General features: G+C 48.7%; 1 protein-coding gene across 1 annotated transcript; it reads right to left on the reverse strand.

Moving 5' to 3' along the window:
• On the reverse strand, positions 1-22,661 carry SLC49A3 (solute carrier family 49 member 3). Its single transcript, XM_064438450.1, has 10 exons — positions 22,509-22,661; positions 15,905-16,063; positions 14,778-14,997; positions 8,794-8,870; positions 8,539-8,676; positions 7,884-8,000; positions 6,120-6,272; positions 5,412-5,569; positions 4,280-4,392; positions 1-1,994 (listed from the first exon to the last, which is right to left on the reverse strand). The coding sequence occupies exons 1-10, from the start codon at positions 22,635-22,637 to the stop codon at positions 1,840-1,842; spliced, it is 1,419 nt and encodes a 472-aa protein (XP_064294520.1). The 5' UTR covers positions 22,638-22,661; the 3' UTR covers positions 1-1,839.
• Between the last annotated feature and the right edge of the window lie 3,715 nt (positions 22,662-26,376).

The raw sequence follows: 26,376 nt of genomic DNA on the forward strand, positions 1-26,376 counted from the left end.
TTTTCTTAAAGCACCCTTTATTAAAAAACATAAGCATTTGTAAATATACAAAATTATAAAGTACCAAGTGCTTCTTGCTTCCCAGTACAGTAGGACGCAGGAGTGGCAGGTAAATTTCATGTTAATCTGCTTTGTGTACTAGGTCCAGGGCTGCAGAACTGACCAGCTAGTTTTACAGAAGTCAGCTAATCTCATTCTCTGACAGGTCCAAACTGGTCTTGTTTAACCTCAGTTTCAGTCCTCCTTCCTGCTCCTTTCGACAAACATCAGTGCTCACTGGTGAGATCAAGGCTGGGAGCTGTAGGAACTAGCAGGCTCTCTAAAAGGATGCAGCCAGGTGTTTTACAAAGGGACGGATTTCCAGTTGCTAATGGGGAAGAGAATTCAGGCACTGAGAGGGCTCCTCTGTACAGTGTTCCTCAGGGAAAACCCATCCTTTGCTTTGTGACCATCCTTTAGCTGGACTGGACAAAGCCAGTCACAAGTCCACTTTGCATCAAGTTCCCTTAATCATCAAGTACTCAGACCCCCTTTCAAAATGCATGTTAGGAAGCATCACCAAGTCCCATCTATCTTGTCTTTTACTGCTGAAATATTACGGGGTAAAAGTTCTCAGGTGGTACACCTAGACCTGAACACCAAAGCAGGACACTGGACTGCTGTGGAAGTACTGTAAAAGGAAAAATCCAGTTGTAGCCATTGCAATTGTTAGGGTAAATGAACTGCAAATGGGATCTTTTGTGTCACTACCCATCTCTTCTAACACTGAAGAACAGCTGTCGGTTGCAGAGAGAACCAGGTGTTTGTTGATATTGTTTCTTACTTGGTCTTCCCCAAAAAAACCCTTTGCAGAAACTTATGACAGGGCTAACTTATGACTTATCCCTGCATTCTCTAAGTGGTCACGTTTGCCTGTTCTCCTGCCAGCTTCCACCACCCCAGGCACTGCTGTGTCATCCCCCCAAAAGAGACCCGCCCTCTCAGTGTTCCCCTATAGGAGAGCATGACTTGGCCTGCGGGCGGTACACTACCCTAACCTTGCCCCAGCAGGTTTGTCGTTTTGTGGAAAACTTAAACCACTGGAATTGCAGGAGAGGCAGAGAAACAACAGAAGCCTGAGTAAAATAAGCTTATCCTTAATGTCTCATCATCTGGCAGGGGACCAGAAAGCAAAGGAATACTGCCACATTCTGTGGCTTTCTGTTATTTTCTTTTACAGGTGGCACTGTAAGAAGGGCTTTTCTTTTCCTGTTTGTAGGAGAGATCAAAGGGGTTCATTGTAACAGACTTGTGTTAACAGATCACAAACCTACACTTCCCTGCTGCAGTGGAAGGATGCCCAAGCTCCTACCACCCTTCAGCTAGGATGTACTCCAACCTTACAGTGGAAGAGTTGTTATGCTGTACAAGAACAACAGTCGTTAAACAGAAGTTTTCCACTAGGTTTGTGACAGACATGGCTTCCACCCCTCTGAAAGCTTCACCCTGATCCAAATACACAAAAATTAAAAAATGGCTGAAGTATGATGCCCTTCTCCTCTGCAACATTTATTTACCTTGAATTAAGTCAGCTAAAAATCCCTGCTACCTGCATAGTTGTCCAGTCCCACTTTGACCTTTCTAGCAGCATAGCCTTTCTTAGAGCCTGGACTCACAAATAAATACAAGATTGCGGGAGGCATAGCAAAGGTGCCCCAGTGACTCTGCTCTAGCTCTTCCTTGCTGTGCAACAGGACCCAAATATCCCAGTCTGCCAGCTGAGCATTTGCAGTCATGGTCCCTGCCCACAGGCCTGAGTCCTTCCCTTACTGGGCCCTTGGCATCCCCTTTTTGTCCCGGTTAGGCTTCAGGAACATCTGGTGTTGCTGTATCTTCTGCCTTGTTCAAATCACCACTGCTTGTCTCAGCATGGAGCCGCTTGTAGTCAGTGTGGAAGAAGATGACGTAGAAGCAAGCCATAGCACTGCAGAGGCCAGCCAGCACCAGTACTGGAGCTGCAATCAAGATACACTTTTAGATGGTGAATTCAAAACTCGCCACAGGGCCACAGGTGCAGAAGTCCAGAGGTCAGCTCCCCAGCAACTACACGGCCTGGGTGATCTCCTCCCAAGGGCTACTCCTGAGGACAGTGTGCAGCTCAGAGTGGGGCAATACCGATTTGGTAACAGCCAAACCTTGTCTTAGGTAACACTGGCACAGGATTTGGGTGAAATGTGGAAGGTTTCCAGGATTCTTGTCCTGCTCCACAGGTTGGAGGTCTGACACTGGTGCACAGTGTGTTTGTGGGAGTGTGTGTTTCTGTGTCTGTGTACATGTTTGTGTGTTGTGGGGTGGTGAAGAAAGTTACAAGAAAGACTGAGTCAAAACACTTGAGCTTCATAAGAAAACACGTCCACACAAGTAGTGCTTCTTGTTATATTATCCAAGAGCAAAGTGTAGGAAAGGTTCAATAAGAATAAACTTTAATAAAAGAAAAATTTATATTGAAAGAACCTTTTCTGAAGGAAAAAAAAAAGTAAATTAAAAAAGCTATGGAACAAGGCCTGGAAGTAGTTGCATTCTCATTCCAGCAGTGTCTCAAATAAACACCACCATGCCTTTCTCCACGGATGTCCGTATATGTATCAGACCACAAAATGAGTAGGAATGGGTACCTAATCACAAGATCCAACTCTGATCTGATGAGATGGAGAGTTGCAGGTTTTCAGACATGAAGCAGTGAAATTCCTTTTGGGGTATGTTATTGTGACCTGGACAGGCTGGAGAGCTGGGCTGAGGAGAACCTGACAAAATTCAACATAAGCAAGTGCAAGGTCCTGCATGTGGGGAAGAATAACCCCATGTACCAGTACAGGCTGGGGGCTGAACTACTGGAAAGGGGCTCTCTTGAGGAGGACCGGGGAGTGCTGGTAGACAGGAAGTTGACCACGAGCCAGCAACGTGCCCTTGTGGCCAAGAAGGCCAACAATATTTTGGGCTGCATAAAAAGGAGTGTGGCCAGCAGGTGGAGAGAGGTTATCCTCCCCGTCTACTCTGCCCTAGTGAGACCGCATTTGGAGTACTGTACCCAGTTTTGGGCCCCCCAGTTTAAGAAGGACAGGGAACTGCTCAAGCACGTCCAGCAGAGAGCTACCAAGATGATCAGGGGACTGGAGCATCTCCCTTATGAGGAAAGGCTGAGAGACTTGGGTTTGTTCTGCGTGGAGAAGGGAAGACTGAGTTGGGATTTCCTCAATACCTATAAATATCTAAAGGGTGGGAGTCAGGACAATGGGACTAGACTCTTCTCAGTAGTGCCCAGTGACAGGGCAAGGGTCAATGGGCACAAGCTGGAACACAGGAAGAGCCACCTAAACATGAGAAGAAACTTTCCTGTGAGGGTGACAGAGCAGTGGAACAGGCTGCCCAGGGAGGTTGTGGAGTCTCCTTCCTTGGAGACATTCAAAACCAGCCTGGGCACAGTCCTGTGCCCCCTGCTCTAGGTGTGCCTGCTCAAGCAGTGGGGTTGGACAAGATGATCTCCAGAGGTCACTTCCAACCCCTACCATTTTGTGATTCTGTGATTTTAAGCCCTGTTGCCTACCAGCTGGTGGACCTTGTTCTGGGGAGTTTCTGCTCAGTCAGGCAGGATATATTTAAAAGGTGTTTGCCAGCCTTTGTGTTTCAGTGTGTCCCCAGGACTTGGTGTCAGTACTACATAAATATGAACCAGCTGAGAGATCAAGACCAGTGTTTAGCCTGCAGTGAAAACACATTTGTGCTCCTGTTCATCTCAGTTGCTGTCTCTTCTCCTGACCTGCTAGGAGAGGAAGGGAAATGCGGAATAAGTCAGAACAAAGCTGTACTGGGATGTTACAAACCCAGGCAGCTGTGTGTGTGGAAGCAAGGGAAGTAGATTTCACTCGATGCATTTGTAGTCTTGGCCTCCCACACTGCAAATCAGTGCAGGCTGTGCTATGTGGACAGTGTCTTTCCCCCAGAACAGCTGCTTTCCAGCTGGGTAGAAGCTCAGGTCTCTGCAGGGTTGCTCTAGGAGATATTTTAATGCAGAGCCAGCAGCAGCATTCATGGCACCTTAGAGGTCTTCCCATTTCAACCTTGCAGGCCGGGTTTAGCAGGAGCAGCAAGGAGTGTACCATCAGGTTCAGAAAGGTGGCTAAGAGATATGCTACAATAGGAATCAGTCTTGCAGGCTCCCTCACAGTGAGACCTGGAGGAAAGTCGGGGGTATGTGGGGTGCAATCAAGGGTCCAGCATAATTTCTCAAGGACATACTTACTTGTCCAGTCCAGAGCCCCGTCCTGGTCAAGGGCGCAGGTGGAAGATGGATCCTCAGAAACACGCACGGTGAGGGCTTGTAGCAGAATCATTAAAATCACACCTTCAATCTGGCTGTGGGGAGAAGCCAACATACAGTCATGGCACCTGCCCAATTCATCAGTGTTGCAGAGAAAGTGAGGCCCTTTTATAGAGCAGGGTTCTTCTAGCAGAGAAAGCTACTGCCAGCTTCCTCTAGCCCAATGCATTTAACTGGCTGTGGTTCACAGGGTGTTCAGGTCAGCCTTTCAGCATACCCCCAGACACGGGGCCAGTGTGGCAGGACCAATATGTACTCACTCTGGAGGCAGGCAGGTGTTGAACTACAGCTGTCAAGGAACTGAGGATTAGTCACTGGGCAGAGGCTTGGAAATACCTCACTGCACAGTTGAGCGTGGGAAAAAGTCATGCTATGACTTCAGCCTCCTCCTCATTCATAGCTGGCTGGCAGCAGCAACAAAGTCCACAACCAGTGGCAGACAACAGCCTTCAATGGCAGTGTCTAATCCCCCCTTTGACTGATGTTTCATGCTGCTGCAGCTCCACCTAACACACACATATGGCACCAGGCCACGTATATCACAGCTTATGGCTCCAGCAAGTAATTCCTGCTGCAGTCCAGTGCCAGTGTTAGGCATGTAAATCGATCATGGGAAGATCTGCCACTGCCCCATCTATTGTGACCAGCTGCCCTGTGAGTGATGAGCCCCATCTCCTTCAGCAGAACACTGACACCTGAAAAGTCCCTGTACTGCTGTGGGAATGGGTACCCCTCTCAGGCCTACAACCTGCATCTGCTTCAAAAGCTGGGCATGGTTAAGTCCCGCTTTGTGCCAAGCAAGGGAGACCTTCATCTTGCTTCTTGCTTTTCTTGCACCAATTCCACATACTCATCCTTGCTTTAAAACCTTCAGCTTTTCAGCTCTGTGGCTCAGCCAGCCAGCTCCCTGCTTGCCGTGGTCATATGCATGGACGCCAGAGAGAAGTTTGGCAGGATGGCTAGTACTGATGTCCACACCCCTCTGTGTGTACGTCTGTGTGTATGTGTTTGAACCCAAGATCAGCTGACAACTGGATTTAACCTGCCTGCTTACCTTGCAACAAAAATCAGGCCTGTAGATGTGCCTTCTCCCACGGGGTAGGAGCACTCCACAGCCAGCTCCATGGCAATGGGGTAGATGGCAAAACCAAAGAAACCAAAGAGTGCGCTGGTGATTGCCAGCGTGACAGCCTGATGCCTGAACCGAGAAGTCTGCAGGCAGAAAAGCAACACCAAAGTCTCAGTGTCATCACTGCTGCACAGGTCTCTGAACCCATAACCTGCAGGAAGTCCCAAGGGCTCACTGTTCTCACCACTACCTTCCCTAACAGTTCCTGAAATTTCCCTTTTGCCTCCAACCCTCTAGAATCAACAAATGGCTACATGACGGAGATTTATCTGTTGACTTTAACAACATTGAATTTTTTCATTTTTGTAAGATGGATATTTAGCAATTCCATTTCCTTCTTGAAATAATGGTCTCAGGGCCAGCAAGCAGACAAACATGGTGATCCAACATAAGGAAGTAAAATTATGCCAATTTATATCCTGAAGCAGTCTGTCTCAGGCTCCAAGGTGACTGTGAAATCCTCAGTGAAGTGTTTTTCTTTAAAACATTCCTAGCCCAGAGAGGTAATTCCAAAGCGTAACACATAGCTTAATAAATACTATGACATCAAATGACCTTGGTTTGAGTTGATGATTTATCGGATGGCAACAGAACTAAACCCACAGGTATGGTGCAATGCAAGGGAGAACTCACCACTGCAAAGACGATGCTGGCAAGTGCACTCAGACAGAAAGAAATCTTGGTGGACTCTATGAACTTCCTTGTCCAGTCGACATACAGCCCTAGCAGGAAAGCACCCAACAAACCACACACTGTGAACAGTGCACCATTCAGGCCAGCAAATTCCTGGAAGTCAAAAGAACAAGTAACTGAGCAACTATAACAGTTAAGAAAGAGGTTTTAATGTTACTGACCCATCTGCCTGCTGCTAGTGGGTCACTTACTGAGGGAGAATAAGCTTCCCTGCCCACTGCAATATCTAAGGGCTCTGCAGGGCTCCAAGTAGCAAATACTGGGGCACAGTTGCTGCGACAAATGTGTGGAGACAGCAGGGTCACAGCACTTCCAAGGTCTCAATGGATGACAAGTCTCTGCACACGGCAAGGGAACCTGGGTGCAGAGCAGCAGCAGTTCCCTGCCATTAAATGCTCCAGCCCAGGAGTGAGACTGTTCTTGGTTCCTTCAGGAGCAATCAGGTGCCTTGACCACACTGGTGGTAATGGGTCCAACTGCCCTGGGATCTACTCTAGTATATAATCATGCTCCTGGCCCTTTTCTTACCAGGGACCTGCACTGGCAGAATGCCTTCCGCAAGGCTGGCAGCCCCAAAGCATGTTAGATGAGCACAGCATTGCCTGGCTGTAGCAAGGTCTCATCTGAGAGGCAGTGAGCAGTAGTTAGGATAGGATACGTGCGCCGTTGCCTGCAGTGACTATCTTTGCTTGTCCTGCTCCTTCAGATCCTTAAGAATTCAAATGCAGACACCAATCCTGAAAGCAGGGAAGCTTTAACAAATTTGGGTAAACATTTTTGGGAGCCTCAGGGGCAGAGTGGAAGGAAAGGGTATCTGGAATAGTTTCCAGGGGCTAAAAGGCCAGGGCAAGACAGTCACACACAGACAAAAGCATCATGAAAGACAGAAAGCAAGGTTGCAAAGTCTAAAAGGTTTCCAGTTAAAAGTCAATGGAGTGTGCAAATGTGACCTGAGCATTGATCCAGGTATCAGACCTGGGAATTGAGAGGGAATGGGCAGAGACCAGACCAGCAAATGTGCAGACAGAACAGATAGAGAGGTGTTTTAGGAGGACCTCCATGGAGATACAAGCAGCAGGACTGAAGTACTGCCTGCCTGAGGAGAAACATGGGAACTGGGGCAACCCCTTGCTATTGCAGGGAGAGAGCAGGAGGCACCAGCTGTGCGCACACTGTACTCAGCTGCAAAGCAGCACCTGCTCGGTGTCATGGGAAGGATGGGGAAACAGCTGCCTCAGTACCTGCCATTTTCTCTACTGCCTGGCTTCATGTAATACTGTGCAAAGAGGAAAAGGTGCTTGCATCAGCCTGCATTCAGGTTCACTCTAGGGCCTGCCTGGGCCCCATCCTACTCTGGGGAAGGTGTCAGAAGCCTGCACAGACATCAGTGCTCTGGAGAGGCTTAGAAAAAACCCATTACTCTTTTTCCCTAAAAAGTGTTTGAGGAATAAAAGTTTTTTATTTGCAAATGGGAGCCTGGCCATGGGCAGTAATGAAAATGCAGATCATCCATTAGACTGAGATATTGACTGTGCTCTGGATTAATGTGCTGCTTAATCTATATTAGACAATGTGAGCAAATAAGATGTGAGACAGAGCAGCATATTCAACTGTCTTAATTTTGCTCCGAGTCCCTTCTCAGGGAAAATTTTTGTATGGAACATAAATGATGTGGACAATGGGAAGGAAAGGAGGAATACTCACATTTGAATACCCCTTTTCACAAAGAATCTGTTCTAGCAGAGCTGAAAAACAGGTGAACATCCCAATTCCTCCTCCAAAGCACACTGCCAGAATGATGTATGGCTTGTTCCTCAGGAGCTAGAGAAAGAAGTTAATGTATCATTTAAACAAGTGGAGGGCAAAAAAGGCCTGGCTGTGACAACAGACTTGAGAGTCAGTGGCTCTGACCCCTCAGTTGGAAATGTTGACAGGGCAACCCTGTGATCATTACAGAAGTTTGGCTCTCTGCTGTCAGTTCAGCCAGAGGACAAGTTAAAATGGGTACCATGTATGGAGGAAGGATCTTTTCAGTGCTCAAATTCTTCCTTCACTTTGCCATGTGCTGTCCTACCTGTTACCACATCTGCTCAGAAGGCTCAGGTTGTGTGGTCCTCTTGAATGAGCCCAGGTGTGCCTGTTTGAGCTAGACAAAGGGCAGCCAGCCCTCAGCTGAATGGTCAGATAGTGTCTCTTGCAGCTTTGCTGTGACTGGTCTCCTTCAGGGGGCTTTCCATGGCAGGTTTGGTGGACTGGAGTTCAGAGACTGCTTTGACAGTAGATTCCCCAGCACATCCCTGTCTGGCAGGGCTGCATCCCTCACTCCAGCACTGGTTTCTCTCTGTGCTACAGCACTTACCATTTTGAGCCCCGTGAGGAATGGCTGGGAGGTGGAGTTAGTGGCACTGGCTGAAGGAGGTGTTGGAGGAACCTTCTCGTGAATCCCCACAGTTGCTAGAGCACAGGCTGTTACTGCTGGGATGGCATAAACACCCAGCTACACAACACAAAGAAAAGACATGTTACCAGTCTTTCCAGCACCACTGCCTCCAAACAAATAAATCAGCTGGACCCTAATCAGCCAAGGTGGCTGATTAAAGCAGTTTTCATTTACCATCAATGGGATGTGCTTTCCTTCAGGAACTAGTGCAGGTGACAGCACATTTGCTATAAGAATACCCAAGGGATTGGCTGAAAGGAAATAAAACAGAGAGACACTTTTTTCATGCAAGCAGTCAGAACCATGTGTCCACCCCTACTGCCAGTCAGCACCAGAGCTGCAGTGTGCAGCAAGCAGTGAGTAAGGACAGAACAGGCACATATAGGGAGAAACCAGGAAAGGAACATTTGGAGACTGTGTAAGACTGTGTGGTCTTACTGTTGCGACATCTGTTCCCTCAACCCTATGAAGTCCATTCTATAAACCTGCCTCCCTACAACCCGCTAACTTGTGTAAACTGGTTTTCCTCTATGACTTACGGTGTCTGCACCCTCACAAGGCTGCCCAAGTAAATGCGAAGCTGAAGGGACAGAACAAAGATGGACAAATCCATGTAATCTGTCCTGATGTTATATAGCAGCAGTAACAAATAGAGGTCCTTTCCCTTCTTCTCTCCTATGCCATTAAACATGTATACATATGGATAAGGTCCCCTTCTTGAGGGTGAAGAGTCCCAGCTCTCTCAGCCTCAGCTGGTGTGACAGACACTCCATTCCCTTACTTGTTTTAGTGGCTCTTAACTGGACTTACACTAATATGTCCATGTCTTTCTTGTACTGAGAAGCCTAGAACTGGACACAGCTCTTCAGATGTGGACAGGAGACCTCCCTCTAGCAGCTGGCAAATGGTTGCCATTGCTCTTCTTTGCCAAAAGGGCATGAGAAGCAGGAAAGCCCTATAACAGCTCTCTAAAGTCACATTAGGTCATTCCTGACACCTTTCAAGCCAATACATTTCCTGAGTAAAGCTCAGGCTGGCACATAAGTTGATGTCTGCTACCAGCTACAAAAATCACATGGCAGAAGAGAACACTTGTCTGTACTGGAGGAGGGGGTTGCATTGTTATGGAGCTGGAGCTGAGCAGCATGTAAAGCAGCACTCCTGTGACTCAGCTTGGAAATGTCCAAAATTGCAGGAGACAATTTTTTAACGTTAAGGCGATGTTCTGCAGTCAAATGAGTAAAGCTGATTTTCTGCTAGTGTGCAGGGATGGGATTAGGAAAGCCAAAGCCACCCTAGAATTGAGTCTGGTGAGAGATGTGAAGGGCAAGAAAAATGGCTTCTACAAGTACATTAGTAGCAAAAGGAAGGTCAGGAAAAATGTGGCCCTGCTGCTGGATGGGGCAGGAAACTTGGTGACAAAGGACATGGGAAAGGCCAAGGTATTCAATGCCTTCTTCACCTCAGTCTTACTGGTAAGACTAGCCTTACATCCTGAGACCAGAGGTAAAGTCTGGAGCAAGGAAGATTTACCCTTAGTGGAGGAGGATTAGGTTAGGGAACGTTAAATAGACCAGATATACACAAGTCCATGTCCATGGGACAGATGAGATGCACCAATGAGTGCTGAGGGAACAGGCTGTTTTCATCGCAAGGCAATTCTTGGTTATGTTTAAAAGGCTGTGGCAACTCCAAGAGGCTCCTGAGCACTGCAAGAGATTGAATGTCACTCCCATCTTCAAGAAGGGCAAGAAGGAGAATCCAGGGAACTCCAGGCCTTTCAGTCTCACTTCAATCCTTCAGAAGGTCATGGAACAACTAATCCTGGACACCATTCCCAGGCACATGAAGGACAACAAGGTGAACAGGAGCACTCAGCAAAGGAGAAGTGCTTAACCAACCTAATAGGCAGTGAGGTGACTGGCTGGGTGGATGAGGGGAGAGCAGTGGGTTTTTTTATCTCAGCTTTACTAAGGCTGTTGACACTGTCTCCCATAACATCCTCACAGACAAGCTGACAAAGTACTGGCTGATAAGTGGACAGTGAGATGAACTGAAAGTCAACTGAAGAGCTGGGCCCAGAGGATTATCATCACTGGCATGAAGTCCAGCTTAAGGCCACTAGTGGTACACTCCAGGGGTTGATACCGGGGCCACTACAGTTCAACCTTAATGAAAGACCTGGATGATAAAGCACAGTGCACCCACAGCCAGTATGCAGATGATGTGACACTAGGAGTGGCTGATAGAATAGATGGCTACACTGCCATTCAGAGGAACCTCAACAGGCTGGAGAAATGGGCAGAGGGGAACCTTGTGAAGTTTAACAAGAGGAAATGTAAAGTCCTGCACTTGGGGAGGAACAACCACATCCACCAGCACACAGGTGCTGAACAGCTCAAGAAGGAACTGGGGTGGGGGGGTAGAAGTCCTGGTGGACATCAACTTGACCATTAGCCATCAACACAAACTCATAATAAAGAAGGCCACCAGCATCCTGGACTGTATTAGAGAGTGTTGTCAGCAGGAGGTGATCCTTCCCCTCTACTTGGCATTAGTGAGGCCACATCTAGAGTACTGTGTCTAGTTCTGGGCTCCCCAGTGTGAGGAAGGCATGGACTTACTGGTCCAGCAAAGGACCAAAAAGATTATTAAGGGACTGGAGCTTCTGTCATGTGAGGAGGGACTGAGAGAGCTGGGACTGATCAGCCTGCAGAAGCTGCTGGAAATCAGGTTTGCAGAGAAGTACATAGGGTCCAGGTAGACTGCAAGTTGGCCATAAGCCAGCAATGCACCCTTGCAGAAAGGTGTCCAACAGCATCCTGGGCTACATTAGGAAGAGCGCTGCCAGCAGGTGGAAGGCAGTGGTCCTACCCCTCTACTCAGCCCTGGTGAGAAACACCTGGAGTGCTGAGTCCAGTGCTGGGCTCCTCAATACAAGAAGGATAAGGAGCTAATGCAGCAAGTCCAGTCATGGGCCAAAGACCCATGATTAAGGGACTAGAGCATCTCTCATACATTAAGAGGCTGGGTTTGCTAGGACTGCTCAGCCTGGAGAAAATAACTTTGATCAGAGGTTGTAAAGGTGAGGGAACCAGACTTTTCTCAGTGGTGCCCAGTGGCAGGGTAAGAGGCAATGGGCACAAACTGTAACACAGGAAACTCTGTCTGAATATAAACTTTTTTACTGGGACAGTGGTAAGTTGCAACATCTCCATCCTGTCATCAAAACCTGACTAGACATGGCCCTGGCCAACCTGCTGTAGCCAACCCTGCTTGAGCAAGGGGTTTGATGAGATGACCCCAAGAAGTGCCTTCCAACTTTGTCTTTTCTGTGATTATGCTGAGGCATCATTAACAGTGCTATAGCACACAACAACCGTAGCATTTCTACTCTGTACTTGGGAAAGTACTAGCTTACAATCCTGGTGAAAAGCTACCTGGTTCTAAGTACATGGACACAGTTAAACAGTTTCCAATGAGATTGATTAAAGCTTCTCTGTTGGGTAACATGCACCCAGGCGTTGTAGGGGACTGACTGAAAACTACTGTCAGGTGTTTCCATGAACTACCAGCATGCCGAAGCTGTTCCAGTGGCATGGGTGAGGGGTGGAACTGTAAGCACTGGGCTAAATTTGAAAAGACTAAGTGAGACTATCTGAGTAATTACAGGGTTTCAGCCATCTTCTTTTCCTGAGAAGAGAAATGATATGAACGTAGACTAAGAATAGAAAGGAGATCGTGGAGTTAATCACTGTACATTATGGTTCAGGGGCCCTGGTGGATTAGCTTGCAGTACTCTGCAATGGGGCTATGTGTTTTGTGGACAGTAATGCTGATGCACTAAAACTCTGCAGGGTGCAGAAAATGACATGCTGACAGATCAGAGTAAATGAAAAATCCCATGGATGAAGCAGAGGCCACTTCAGTGGATTCAGACAAGTCTTTTTTTCTCCTGATGCAGGAGAAAATCTCATGGTCTTCACAGGGGACCAGTTCTTGGCCCTGCACTGCTTCTCTGTAAGTCTCTACAAGTGATGGGGAAGACCAAGATACGATAAATACTGAAGAGCACAGCTGAGTCACAGTGATTTCAGCTGCTCAGCAGGATCCAGAATGCACCATTTTTTTTGTCTGCACACCAAACACAGGGAAGCCTACCCAGAGGCACTAACAGGAGCTGTGTGGATAATGACAGGAGGCTGTAGGACCAGTTTCTGTGTCAGCACTGATACTGACAGTACAGCAATGCTGTGTGCTGCTCTGCCATTAACACATGAAATGGGTTTTGATAAATCAGAGCAAGCTAAGAGAAAAAGCTCATGTGATCAACAGGCAGACATGGAGATGTGGGAATAGGCAAAGGGAAATGTGCCTGTAAAGTGACTGGGTTGGGGCCATTCAATCTTTCTAGACAAAGGACAGAGGAGGTGACTCTGTCCTGACTACCTGACAAACAGGTGCAACAAGACTGAATAGCTGGAGGATAAGGAACATAGAGATGAGAAGTAACATGTAGGCATTTGCCAGTTTGCCACTGGTGTAAACAACAGCAGCTGTGGCAGATACTCCTTCTAGGCAATATTTAAACTCTCTCAAAATGAAATCCTGATTTTGTACAGCAGACAGTAGTGGGTGTAACCAGATATAATTTATGGAAGCCCTCTACACAGCAATAAGCAGGTGTTGCAGCATATAATAACAGCCCATTCAGTCCTCACACCGACATCTCAACATGCTACAGATTAAACACCATCTTGGGTTTCCACTGCTCCTTGCTATTCAGTTTTCTTCCTTCCCATAGTTAGATCCATTTGGTCCTATAAGGACTGAGAATGCTATATGAAAGAAATGCTCTTTGGCTGCTCTGGTTGCTCTCTCACTTAAAGAGAGCAAGTTGTCCACAGGCTGGGGTCCTTCAGGGCAGTGAAGGACTGAGTGCCCAGTGGTCCCTGCTAGTAACTGTATTCCACCACACTGATAATGGAGCTCCTTCTCTAGCAGGGAAGGTGAAGGTCTATCTCAACCCTGGGAAAAAAGGTAAGCCATCAGGTCTACCCTATTCTAGCAAAGGCAGTGCAAAAATAATTTATTTTTCTGACACCATAAATCCATTCTTGCTAAACAACAGCGCAAGTTTTCTGGATTTTCAGCAGCATTGGGAAAGCAGCTTAGGGGTGCTCCTATACTGCCCTTTTCCCCATGCCTTCCCGTTCCCCACAACGCCAAGGCAATGGGGAGAGAAGACAGCTGTTGGCAGATGGGGGTCCCCCACATATGTAGGTACTGAGAGATTTCCCAGCTGGAGCCAGTGAGCCAGCCCAGTTTCTGGGGCACCTCTCAAGTCCTTGGAGAAAGGAGGAGGACATTTATTCTGACTGCTTGGGAAAATGTCACATGGAGGGAGGAAACAGGTCTGTCAAGTGCAGTATCCTGCCTCTAGCAGGTCCCAAAGGAGCCAAGAGAGGAATGAGATTAGAGCAAGTGTATCTGGTGCCTCCCCTCCAGTTTTCCAGCTTTCAGGCACTTTGCAAGGCAGATGTGGTTTCTGCATGGGTAGTCCTGCTGCGTTTAGGATCCCAAACGTGTTTGCATGGCCAGCTGAGTATATTTTATCTGTGTGTGCATACATACCAATTGGGAATACACACTCAGCCTTGCTACCGGATGAACTGGTGGACAAAATTGCTGCAGCAGCCTCACTTCTATCCAGTTACAGAATACGGCAACTGTGACTACTGGCATCACATGTATTTTGGACACCTTTATAACAAACTGCAGAATTAAGGCCACTACAGACTTTATGTTTAGTAACACTTAGGGCTGTCCCCAACCTCTATGATGTTTAGGCAAAGATGATCACCTTGTCACAACAGAGAGGAAGAAGGTTGGGAGCCTGGATGTCTTACTTTGAACTTTGTACCTGCCTGTGGCTAAGGCATGCTTCTTGCTCCACAGCATGGAAATGCCTGCCTGTCTTGCAGGGCCTTGAAGGCACTGGTTTATTGCACATGGCTATGAGACTCTTGGGTGGAGCTGTATTTGCAGGGCCAAATGGCTGTAGTACAGAGGGTTTCCTCTGGCTGCTGCTTGTAAAAGGCAAACAAATGCTAGCAAGTTCTGTGAGGCAGCAATATTACTTGGCAGCTATCACTTACACATTGATGCAATCATATTTGCTGTTGCTCTCTGGTGGTCTGGGAACCATAGTGCTGCCAGTTTAGTCGGTGAAAAGATGATAAGGGGCTGTGCCAGTGCACAGAGGCATTGCCCAATAAACAGGTACCAGTAACTCTGGGAACCCAAGCTCAGGAACTTCAGGACGCTGAACCCCCGGATGATGCTACCTGTCATGTTCAGCCACGCGCTCAGGATCACCTGCAGCAAGCAGAAACAGCCAGCAGTTATGACCTGAAGCCTGAAGAACAGAACTTAATGCAACAGAGTAGCATGAGCAGGGTCTCAGATGTACTACAGGAGATGCTGGGTGTTAGTAATCATAGCATGGAAACTTGCCTGCAGATGACCCCCACCCTTTTGGGCCACTGGAAGATGAGTTACCTGTCTCCTTAGGGAGCAAGGTGGCTGTCCAGGCCCCACGTGAGAACCACACCACAATGCAGCTTATGCAAGACAGCAGACACTGTCATGGTATTGGTGAGAAATCAAAAGTTCACTCTGTTTGCAAGTTTGCACCATCACCTGCACTTTGCTGTCACAATCTAAAGATCATGGCAATGAGTCATCCAGCATATGGATCCTGCAAATGCTCTTCTATACCACTAGCATGCTAGTGTTTCATTGCCACATTCCACAACACTCTTGCTTCTGGGAAGACTGTGCAGAGACCCCAAGCTAGCTTAGCATAGACCAAGCTCTGAACTGTCAGGGGTCTCTTGCTTGCACCGTGCCCTTCTACTCCTTAAACTCACTCTGCAAACAAAATAGCTGCGCTAACACTCTTCCATAGCAAACCCTACCCAATTACAGCAAGTTCTTCACAGAGTCAGCCCACAGCATCTGTCCCCATCAGTTGGCTAAGGCAGTAAAAACTGAAGCAGGAAAAGGCAAGTAGGCATGCAACATTTTTCTGACTTTTCCCACTGCTCCCCAGCTCAGACATGATGTGACAGCTCTTACTGAACTAGGACAGAGCTTTCAACATCCTCATCCTCAGCAGCATTTGGCAAGACTCCTATCCACAGTATGCATGATAGTGCTTTGTGCAGCTACTGCTATGTCTAGGTGAAACACCCCCTAAGGAAACCAAAACAGTTTAACTCACGGCACATCTGAGCCCCATGCTGTCGAGAACCCATGTTGCCACCAGACCAAATGGGATCGAGATGAGGAGGTACACTGTTGAGAGCCAGTTGACCATCTCCAGGGAAATGTGGAAGTAGGCAGCTGTCTTATCAGCCACAGGAGCAAACGTCAGCCACAGCTGCAGAGTAGAGAGCAAAGATGGGTAAGCATGAACACCTCCACCAGAACAGAAATTCAGCATCTCCTCACACTGTCTAACTGAGTTGTGAAATGCCTCGCTACCTTAGTCTGTCCTTGAAATTAGGATGTTAAGGCTGGTAACAAAAATTCAAACCCCCAGTGTCTGCAGTTCCTCATTCTAGGCCTATTTTACCACTGATATCACCATTATCTTGGCCAAGAGCACCCCATCCATTTCACTATGTCATGCCCAATCCCCTAGTCCTTCTGCTGGGAGCTGGCAGAAGCAGAGGTCAGTACCGTTTTCTATCCCCAGGTTGAAATAGCCACTGCAATAACATACACCACTTCTTCTCCAAATGCAGGAACTGTAGTTCCCACACTCTTCTCTCCTGAGCTCAAGCCTTAGAAGTGTGTTTATCTTGCTGTGATTTCTGAGTTTAGAGACAGCAAAAGCTCCAGTGCATGCTAATCTGGGCAGGAAGTCATACATCAGCACACACTCTTCACTACACAGTGGGCACAGTAACTGCTGAAGGCGACAGAAGGTCCACTGAACACCCAAGAGCCTGTTCTCGCTTGCAGTGGAGTACAGCTGCAGCTCCCACTGCCTTCAGCATTCAGCTGGCTGATTGGGTAGCCATATCCCATCACTAGATGAAAAGGACAGAAATGTTTCCACCCAGAGCCTATTTATATCCTCAATTACAGGAGAGCCCCCTTTACACCTCCTTTAACAATGGAGCATGTGGGACCACCAGGGAAAGCAAGTGCACTGAAATGCAAACCACCTGACTGGTACTGATGTTGGAGGGGTACTGGCTCCACTTTCAGCTCTCCCTCCCTTTGCTTTAACATTCTTCTGGCTGAGATTTTGTTTTCTCTTCTCCTGCACCTCCCAGAGACTGCCTGTGGCCTTCCCCATTAATTGCAAGCCTGCTTGGGCACTCCTGTAACCTAGAACAGATTACAGCTGTTCTCATCCAGCCCCCATTTCTAAGCTTCTTTGTTGTTCTTTCTGATACCCTTGTAAGCCTTTAAAGGATTCTCAGACATGGATCCAGCCCTCTTTGTCCCCGAATCAGTGCAAATCCTCTAGTTTTCTTCCTGCTCTCATTCCCCTTCTACCTCCATCTTCTCCAGGTTCAGTTCCTCTACCCTATTGCCTTTACTGTTTTCACTCCCACACAGACTCTCCAGGACCTAATTCACCTGCAGGACCCAGTTTCCCTCCACCCATTCCAAGGGAGCCCAACCTTCATCCTCCCTCCCCCTTCTGCAGGAGGTGGGCTGTGAGCCACCAATTCTCTGTCTGCAACGGTAGCAAGGTGATGGATGAAGGCAGAACCCCATACAGACTCTACACTTTCGCAAGCCATAGGTGTGGGCTGCAGGAGACAGCATAAATAAACACAGCCCCAGAATTTTCATACCTCAAAAAGCAGTAATGATATATTGATGCATCACACATATACCCAGGTGCAGTCCTGCCAGAAGAAGTACCAAAAATGTTTTCCATGAAAGGCAAGCTGTTGACCAGCATCTACCCTCCTCACCAACAAATCAAGATTCTAAAAGTGAAAAGCAAAATAATTTGCAGAATGCTAAGTGAATACGATCAGGCAGGGTGGAAATTTTGCCATGTCAATGGGGGTATCATCTAGCAAAGGCTGCCATATGGAACACTCTTCGCTGTCTGGCATACTGTATAGATGTGCGCAATGCCCCTGTGATACCTTTTCTGTCAGCTTAAAAAGGAGGAGCCAAGGGGTATGACTTGCATGAAATGGGACCTTCTGCTTTGTAACAGGCAGAGGCACAGCTCACCAATCCCCCAGTCAGGCATTGCCTGCAGCAGCTCTCCCAGCCCCAGCATGCTCTCTCCCATGCACCCGGACACTGCTTTGAAGGTGATGTAGGATGTCCTTCTGAGACACGCAGGCTGCCTCGTCCTCCCCTGGCACCAGGGCCTTACACCAGATTCCTTATCTTCAGGGTCAAAAGGGCCACACAGTCTGGAAGCAAACAGCCCCTGTCCTCAACTGAAGGCACCCACGCTGACACAGCAGCCTACGAAGTAAGGACAGAGGCATGATCTTTGGAAAGGTCAGATCCCTGCCTACATGTCACTTTTAGCCTCTATAGCTCTCAGGAGGTCTAGCAGGACACAACAGGGATGCAGCAGCAACAATGTGTGCATGTGTACCTACAGGGGCACTGCTGGAGCAGACAGGCGTGGGTGAGGAACGTGCACACCCTACCCTGGAGCATGCCAGTCTCCACTTGTGCAGCTCTCCTTCCTCTTCCAAGTACACTAAGTGGAGGTGGAAGTCCTCCAGTCTGGTGAGTCAGGAACTACCCAGCCAAGTATGAGCCAGCTCCAACCCTCTGCTCCACTCCTCCTCCCCAGCTTGCTCATGCTGACAAGCACAGAACAGGGCAGGAAACACTCTTGGTTTCGTTTTGTGCATTTCTCTGTCCCCAGTGCTAAGGCAAGGAAAAGTTCCACCTGTGAAACACAAAGTTCCCACCTGTTCAGTTTTACTGGAAGGAGGTATTTGTCTCAGCAGTTCACTGATACGGCAGCTGTCAGCATTCCATGAATACTCTTAAATATCAAGTCTTCAGATTAAAAAACCCACACGCTCAAAACCACAGCACCAGTTTGACAAAACAAATCTGGGCAGCAAGCGCAGGCATAGTTACGTCACCCCTCACCAGGAGTGTTGCAAGAGACAGATGGGGAGCAATCATCTAAGCTTAGCTGTGGTCAGAAGAGCCCCTCTGTCCAGGACTTCAAGCAGCAAGTGAATTATACTGGTGACTACTTTTGGCCTCTTAAAATAATGCAAGGATTTCTTACACTACATTGTCAGCCAGGGATTTCCGGACTAGCTGTATTTAGGAAATGAGAACCAATCCCTGGTAAGATAGTACCCACTTTGTACAGCAGGGAGAGGCAGGGGCTTTTGAACTCTAATAGATTCAAGTAAGGGGCTGTTTATCATTGGGTAAAAGCCTCCCTTATACTTATCCCACTGTGCTCTCGTTAAAGAAGCGATTTCATATGATGGAGCAGGAGGAAGTAGGGAAGAGCGCCCCTTTCATCACCACATGGTCTGGCCTGGCTTTGCTCAATGACAATCCTAAACCAGACTGAATTAAGGAATACTTCTTTCTCAGCCTGCCCTTGCTGCATTACTGAGTGTGCTTTCCTGCAGTTAAGTTCCTCCTACTTTGCCTTCCTGATATTGACAGTCTCCCCCTCTCAGAATCATCTCCTGTCTGCCACTGTCAGTGTCATTGAAGGCCACTGTTAGAAAGCAGCTCGTGTGCATGGGTAAGACTGGGGAATACAAGGCGTTGTCCTGGAAGCTTGGTCCAGCACATGAGGTGATATGTTCTTTCAAAGTCAGACAGTCCAAAAGTCATGTGTCCTCATCATATGCATTTTGCAGATAGCCTGACACAGGAATACACAGAACACAGTGCTGCATGCCACATCTGCAGAGGAATTAAGGACACATCTTAACTTGCAAGGCAATTTTTACACCACAGAACCGGTAAGTTAATCTTTCCATCTGGAACTTTTAAACAGCAACCAACCACTTTAATTTCATGGCCTTTCAACCACTCCCTCCATTTTAATGTGATTTTTATCAGGAACATTTAGGAGAAACTTCAGTATCAGGAGTTGTTTGGTTACAACTTTGCATGTCAGTGTACTTGCCATTCCAGACCTTTGCAGTGGCTTAGAAACAGTACTTCCACTTAGGATATTTTTAATTTACTCTGAGGGTGACAGAGCACTGGAACAGGCTGCCCAGAGAGGTTGTGGAGTCTCCTTCTCTGGAAATATTCAAAACCAGCCTGGACACCATCCTGTGCCCCTGCTCTAGGTGTTGCTCCTCAAGCAGGGGGGTTGGACAAGATGATCTCCAGAAGTCCCTTCCAACCCCTACCATTTTGTGATTCTGTGATTAAGCACCCAGTTTTGAAGTAGTGAAGGTCTGGCTTAAGTTAATACTGTGGGAGAATAATACTGCAGACAGTCAGGAAGTTGGGAAGAGACTGGGCAGACAGACATCTTTTAGGGTTACAGAGTTTTCAGCAACATTACTCAGGACACAGTTATACTTGTAGATGCATTGAAAGGAAGGACCTTTTTGAACTCTCCAGTTTAACTGGTAAGGTTTCAGCAAAGTCAAAGACTGACATGACATCCTGGAAAGGTTTTTGTACAGCTTCCTTCACCCATGCCATCACCATCCACTTCCAGCAGAGTGGTTTTTTTCCTGTTGCATGATGTTCTTGTGCTGTGCCAATTTAACTGCAAGCAAGCAGTGGGACTTCACATTGCTTTTCTGCAGGACACTTTTACATTCTTAAAGGATACACTGATTTTCTCTTGAGAAGGCACGTTTATTTTTTTGGTTTTCATATAGAGCCAAACTGTCACTATATTTTTCCATTTCTCTACTCCAGTACTCTTGCGTCATGGAATACCTACTGTTCCTTCCCAGCATTTAAATGTTTGCAGGTTGCAGTGCCTGATCTTGGCTGCCAGACAGCCTGCATTCACAGCATGGTAATCATAGAATCATAGGACAGTTTAGGTTGGAAGGGACCTTTAGAGGCCATCTAGTCCAACCCCCCTGCAGTGAGCAGGGGCATCTTCAAGCAGATGAGGTTGCTCAGAGCCCCGTCCAGCCTGACCTTGAATGTTTCTAGGGATGGGGAATCTACCACTTCTCTGGGCAACGCATTCCAATGTTTTTACCACCTTCATAGTAAAAATTTCTTCTTTATATGTAGTCTGAATCAACTTTCTTTTAGTCTAAAACCATTATCCCTTGTCCTGTCACGACAGGCCTTACTAAAGCATCTGGCCCCATCTTTCTTAAAAGCCCCCCTGAAGTACTGAAAGGCTGCAATAATGTCTCCCCAGAGTCTTCTCTTCTCCAGGATGAACAACCCAAACTCTCTCAGCCTTTCCTCATAGGAGAGGTTTTCCACCCCTCTGATCATTTTTGTGGCCCTCCTGTGGATCTGCTCCAACAGGTCCACGTCTCCCCTGTACTAAGGATGACAGGCAACTGTTTGGTATCATGGCCAGCACTGATGTAAATGGTTTCTACCGTTCTGGGCACATTCAGGAGTACATCTGTTCAGTGCCGCACCCCTGATGGCCATGGGAGGACAGCGTGAAATGGCCTCAACCAGACATTTCCCATCAGGAGGGATGGAGGGACAGGATGGCGGATGCATTTATCCTCCATGTCTTAGTAAGCAAATATTTGGGCTTGCATGCTACAAAGTCATTAAAGGGAAACTTTATGTGTTTGTCTTGATAATTACTGAATTTAGTTTTAATCTGTTCAACAGATGGGATATGATCTGGCATCCCTTTTTTTAGGTCTTTCAGGATAAAGTACCTGTAGGCAATAAGTTCACATTCCAGTATATTTAGTGCAGAATCACTCCTATACTGTTCTGTATGTGCAACAGATCCCAAAGGGAAACCTACTTGCTCCTTTTTCTGACTAGACAAATCTGCTGTTGCAATCCAGCAATAAGACAGAGCTAACTCCTGCTCCTCTATCCAAGGAGTTTCAACACTCTTCTTAGGCTTGAAACATGTGACCCTCTCAGATGCTGAATAGTTTCTATGCCTCCCATGGCCTACGAAGTGGACTCGGCAGCAGTTTCAGCTGTGCTCCTGAACACATTCTGCTCCATCCCAGTCCGGCTTGACGCCGCAGCACTTCTGGACTGCACACACCCTCCTGCCCCATCTTACCCTTTCCCCCATTACCACCCCTCCATGGCCCCGGCTCCCACCGGTCAGAAAGGCAGGTGTGTAGGCCGAAGCCGCAGCCAGAGAAACAAAGTTCAAAAGGAAAAGCCGCTTCTTCGGTCCCTACAGCACGGCCAGTCTGAGGCTTCTCTGCAAGTACAACCGAGTTCCGGTGCTCCAAGGATGAGGGGGTGGATCTGAGAGGGCACTGGGGCAGAGACCTGGAGATTGCCTGGCTGCTTCTAGGAAGAGATGGGAGGTGGTTTTGGCTCAGGTGAGCCCTGTGACCCCACGCTCCCTCGGCGGCAGCAGCAGCCAGAGCTGCTCGGCACAAGGAGGCAGGAGAGAGGGCTGTTCGCTCTGCCTGCTCTGCACCTCCTCCGTGCGCTCACGGCTGCTCGGGTACCCCGGGGCTGCCGGCAGCCGCCCCTTTCTACCCCCCCGTGCGGGGCCGCCGTCGCCCCTCCGGAGAAGCGTCCCCGCTGCCCGCCGCGGCCCGCAACGTCCCCCCAGGCTGCGGGGCTCCGCCAGCCGCGGGGCGGGAGCGGCTCCCCGCGGCGGGGCGGGGGGTGCGCGGGGGCGGCAGGGGAAGCCGGGCGGCCGGCGGGTCTCGGCTGGGCCGGTGCCGCCCCCGCGCCGCACTCACCATCGCGTTGGAGCAGTTCAGCAGGCACACAGCGGCCAGCAGGAACCACCGCCGCCGGTAGGTCTTGAACTGGGCCGGCCGCCCCACGCCATGCTCCCCCAGCAACCTCGCCGCCTCGGCACCCTCCATCACGGCACGGCACGGCACGGCACGGCGCGGCACGGCACGGCACGGCACTGCCCCGCCCGGCCCCGCCCCGCCCCGCCGCGCCGCGCTCGCCGGCCTCCCCGGGGCGGCCCCGGCCGGGCCGACGCCTGCCCCCCGGCCTGCCACGGCCCGGCTCGGTACGGCCCGGCCCGCAGCGTGGGGCAGCGGTGCGGGAGCGGCCAGCGGAGCCGCGCCAAGCTGAGCTGCAGGCGCTCCCCGCGGGTGCTGGGCCCGGCCCGGAGCTGGCTGCCGGTGCCCGCAGAGCTGGGCTTGCTCTGTTGCGCTTGGCAGAGGGGTGAAGTCCTGTGGTCCAAAACGGGACCGCTAAGGCGCTCGGGGGAGGAAACTCCTCTCTTCCCCTGCGTGTCTTTGAAACAGCAGCAGCAGCAGCAACATCGCTAATGCCTGCTGAGAGCTCCGCGGGACTGTAAAAGTCACCGTTAAAAGTCACCTTTCCTCGAGGCAGCGCCAGAGCGGCAGCTTCATGGTTGGGGGTGCTGGTGGTACTAGGAGGGAGAAGCTTTGTGGGAGCAGCCCTGTCTGTGGGTGACCACTTACTGGAGTGGAAAAGAGACCAGAGTAGAATAAAGGGAGGGTGTTAAGACCCGCAGGGGTCTATCAGCTGTGGGGTGCGGGAGTTCAGTTACGGCTTCATATGACTGATTTTGCTGCAGGTGGCAGTATCTTCTTCCCCCGGTGTAAGACACCCACACTAGCTGTTACCTCCTTCTCAAAAACCCACCAAGGGAAAAAGCCAAGGGTGCAAAGCAAAAGCCTCCTTCACTCCTAAACAAGACCTGTGCCTACCGGTTGTCTGGACATCAATAGCGCCTGGTCTTTCTCCCAACCCTGAGATTTGATCACTCGTACACAGCCCACATCCTCACAGTTCAGTCTCAGAAGTGCCGAGCAGACTGGCCAGTGGATTCCTGAAATGGCTGTAAGGAACTGGCCTCCACCATGACATGTCTTGCTCAGCCCTTTGAAACCTTTGGGCCGGTCCTCACCACAGCCTACTAAGAGCACAACATCCTCTCAGTCAGAGGCTGGGGTCACTTACTAGGAGAAGGGCTTTATTTCAAATGCTTTGGACATCTGGAAGAGTGGATAGGGAGGGTTATCCTGCATGCTAGTATTCTCTCATGAACAATTTTAGCTGATATTTTCCATGCCACAGGCAGGGTGGGGAGCGGGAGGGAGAGAGAGGGAGGAGGTAGAAGAAACCCTTTCAAACCCAAGTTGAGCTTGTCGATGCAGGATAGAGAGAAGCATGTGTTGTTTGTGCTAGTGAGCAAGCTTTACTGACTGATAGATTGTGCCTTCCGGTCTCCCTCAGCTGGAATTAGGGGTTGACATTTAGTAATAGGAGGTGGCACTATTAAGGCAATATTCATGATTGACCTGTTCCTATATCTACAAGTGCCTGATAAGGTTTGCCTGGCTGGTAAGCTGCTGACAAAACAGCATTGTTGTCCATATGCTGTAGGCTGATGCACAGCAACTTCTGTCCTGCTCTGAAGAGACATGCTGTAACCTGGGTTGTGTGCATGAGTTAACTGCCCTCCTCACCCATCAGTGCTGGCACATGGGGAGAAACTTGTACATCAACATACTAGAAAGAGGCCCGGGTGTTTGGGACAGCAGAAAGACCCAGAAGACGGTGCTCACCAGGACAACCATCATTCCCATCTCTCCCTGGTCTGTCCTGTTGGCAGGCAAGCCCTGTATGAAAATGAACTTTTCTGAGGCTCTGTCCACTGCGTCCATTCCTTTTTCAGCTCAAAAAGCTGTGTTATCATCAAAGGAGTCTGAATAATGCTGGCAGAAACCAGGATCCCATGTGAAATACCTTTACTGCTTCTGATCTCTGCTGTCCATTTTGTTAATAAAATACATTAAAATCTCAATTTGCACATATCTGTAGGACAGGCCAGAATCAAGGGTGCCCTGTTTAGCCTCTTTCTGCGTTATTTTTTATGTTAAGGTAACATAGTGTGCTGTTTTCTACTTGAAGTAGGGTCCAGGAGTGAGTTGTAGCTGGACAGTGAAGGGCATGCTGTCCGTGAGACCTCTGTCACCTTGACTGCAAACATTATAAAGTATGTGTCAGCAAGGTCACAGAAAGGGGGAAGTACAAATGCAGCAGGAGAGAACTGCTCTGCTGTTTGGACCAGAATAATCAGAGGAATCTGTGTAAGTCACATCTGGGAGGAAATTAAATTTTTTCCCTCTCATGCTTCTCCTAGGTGTATTGCCCTGCTGTACATACCCTGTGAGGACTAGTCCAGGGCTGCAGGGAGCAAAAAGCACTCAGAGCAGCTCTGTGTAACTTCATTCCTCTACTCTATAGTACATCACCCATGAAAAGGGGCCCCACTTGTTACTGGCAGCACACCAAGGACAGCGGTAGGATTACTGTTGAAGAACAGCCCCATCTGTCCTGCATCTCCTCATCCTTTTCTGGTGCCCTGCTTCTGCCTGATACATCTCCACCAGTCCCTTTCTCCCCAGTGCCACCCTCTCTTCCCCACATCCCAGCATATCCTATACCCTCTTTTCATCTTGGCTTTTGTTTTCAGGAACTGGCAACTTAAGCTAGGTGACACAGGTGCTTCTCAGTTACACAGTTTGTTTTTTTTTGAAGGTACTTCTAGTGAGGTACCTGTGGGCTTTCATGTTTGACCATATATGCCAGCTACACAACTTGTATACTGAACAGTCCCTGCCATAAAAAAAAAACCCAAACAAGCAGACAAACAAACAAATTTAAAAAACCAACACCACTACCCCACACCCCCATGTTTGTATTCTGTCGGGGAGGGAAATGCTGAGAGAGTAGGTATGTGAAAGAAGGTTTTCAGCAATGGGGTAGTTGAAGTCTCTGTACCTTGGTTGTAAAATGCGTGTGGAACAACTTAGTGTTGGGAGAGGATTCTACATCCAAAGCAGCTTTCCAGTACTAAGCACTCATGGAAGGAATTACAGGATCATTTAGGTTGGAAGAGTCCTCAGGAGGTGTCCAGTCCAACCTCCTGCTCCAAGCAGGTTCAGCAATGAAGTCAGACCAGTTTGCTTAGGGCTCAGTCTGATCTTGAAAACCTCCAACAATGGAGCCTGAACAACCTCTCTGGGCAACCCATTCTACTTCTGGACTGATCCTAGAATAGATGCCACAGTACAGCCTTCACACAGAGTACAACTCATTAACTACAACCCTTTGACCCAATCCAACCAGTACTTCACCCATCCAGTTGTCTACCTTTTTAGACCACGATGTCCTAACTTAGATACAAGACCACTGTGGGAAACAGTGTTGAAAATCAGAGGATCATAGAATGTCCTGAGTTGGAAGGGACCCACAAGCATCATCAGTCCAACTCCTGTCCCTGCACAGGACAACCCCAAAATTCATACTATGTGTCTGAGGGCATTGTCCAAGTGCTTCTTGAATAGCGTCAGGCTTGGCACCATGACTGCCTCCCTGGGGAGCCTGTTCCAGTGCTCCAACACCCTCTGGGTGAAGAACCTTTTCCTAATATCCAAACTAAACCTCCCCTGGCACATCTTCCTGCCATTCCCTCAGGTCCTATCATTGGTCGCTAGAGAGAAGAGATCAGTGTCTGCCCCGCCTCTTCCCCTTGGGAGGAAGCCGTAGACTGCAATGAGGTCTCCCATCAGCCTCCTCTTCTCTAGGCTGAACAAACAAAGTGACTTTAGCTGC

Source organism: Phalacrocorax carbo, chromosome Z (assembly GCF_963921805.1).
Source record: "Phalacrocorax carbo chromosome Z, bPhaCar2.1, whole genome shotgun sequence".
Taxonomy (NCBI): domain Eukaryota; kingdom Metazoa; phylum Chordata; class Aves; order Suliformes; family Phalacrocoracidae; genus Phalacrocorax; species Phalacrocorax carbo.

Bases quoted from the DNA above. Each gene is read 5' to 3' on its own strand.
- SLC49A3 (XM_064438450.1), bottom strand. From the start codon at position 22,637: ATGGAGGGTGCCGAGGCGGCGAGGTTGCTGGGGGAGCATGGCGTGGGG. The intron at 14,998-15,904 runs GTGAGTTAAACT...TGCTTGCTGCAG, and splicing joins GCATGGGGCTCAGATGTGCC to GTGATCCTGAGCGCGTGGCT. The intron at 6,273-7,883 runs GTGAGTATTCCT...TTTGACTTCCAG, and splicing joins GTGAAAAGGGGTATTCAAAT to GAATTTGCTGGCCTGAATGG.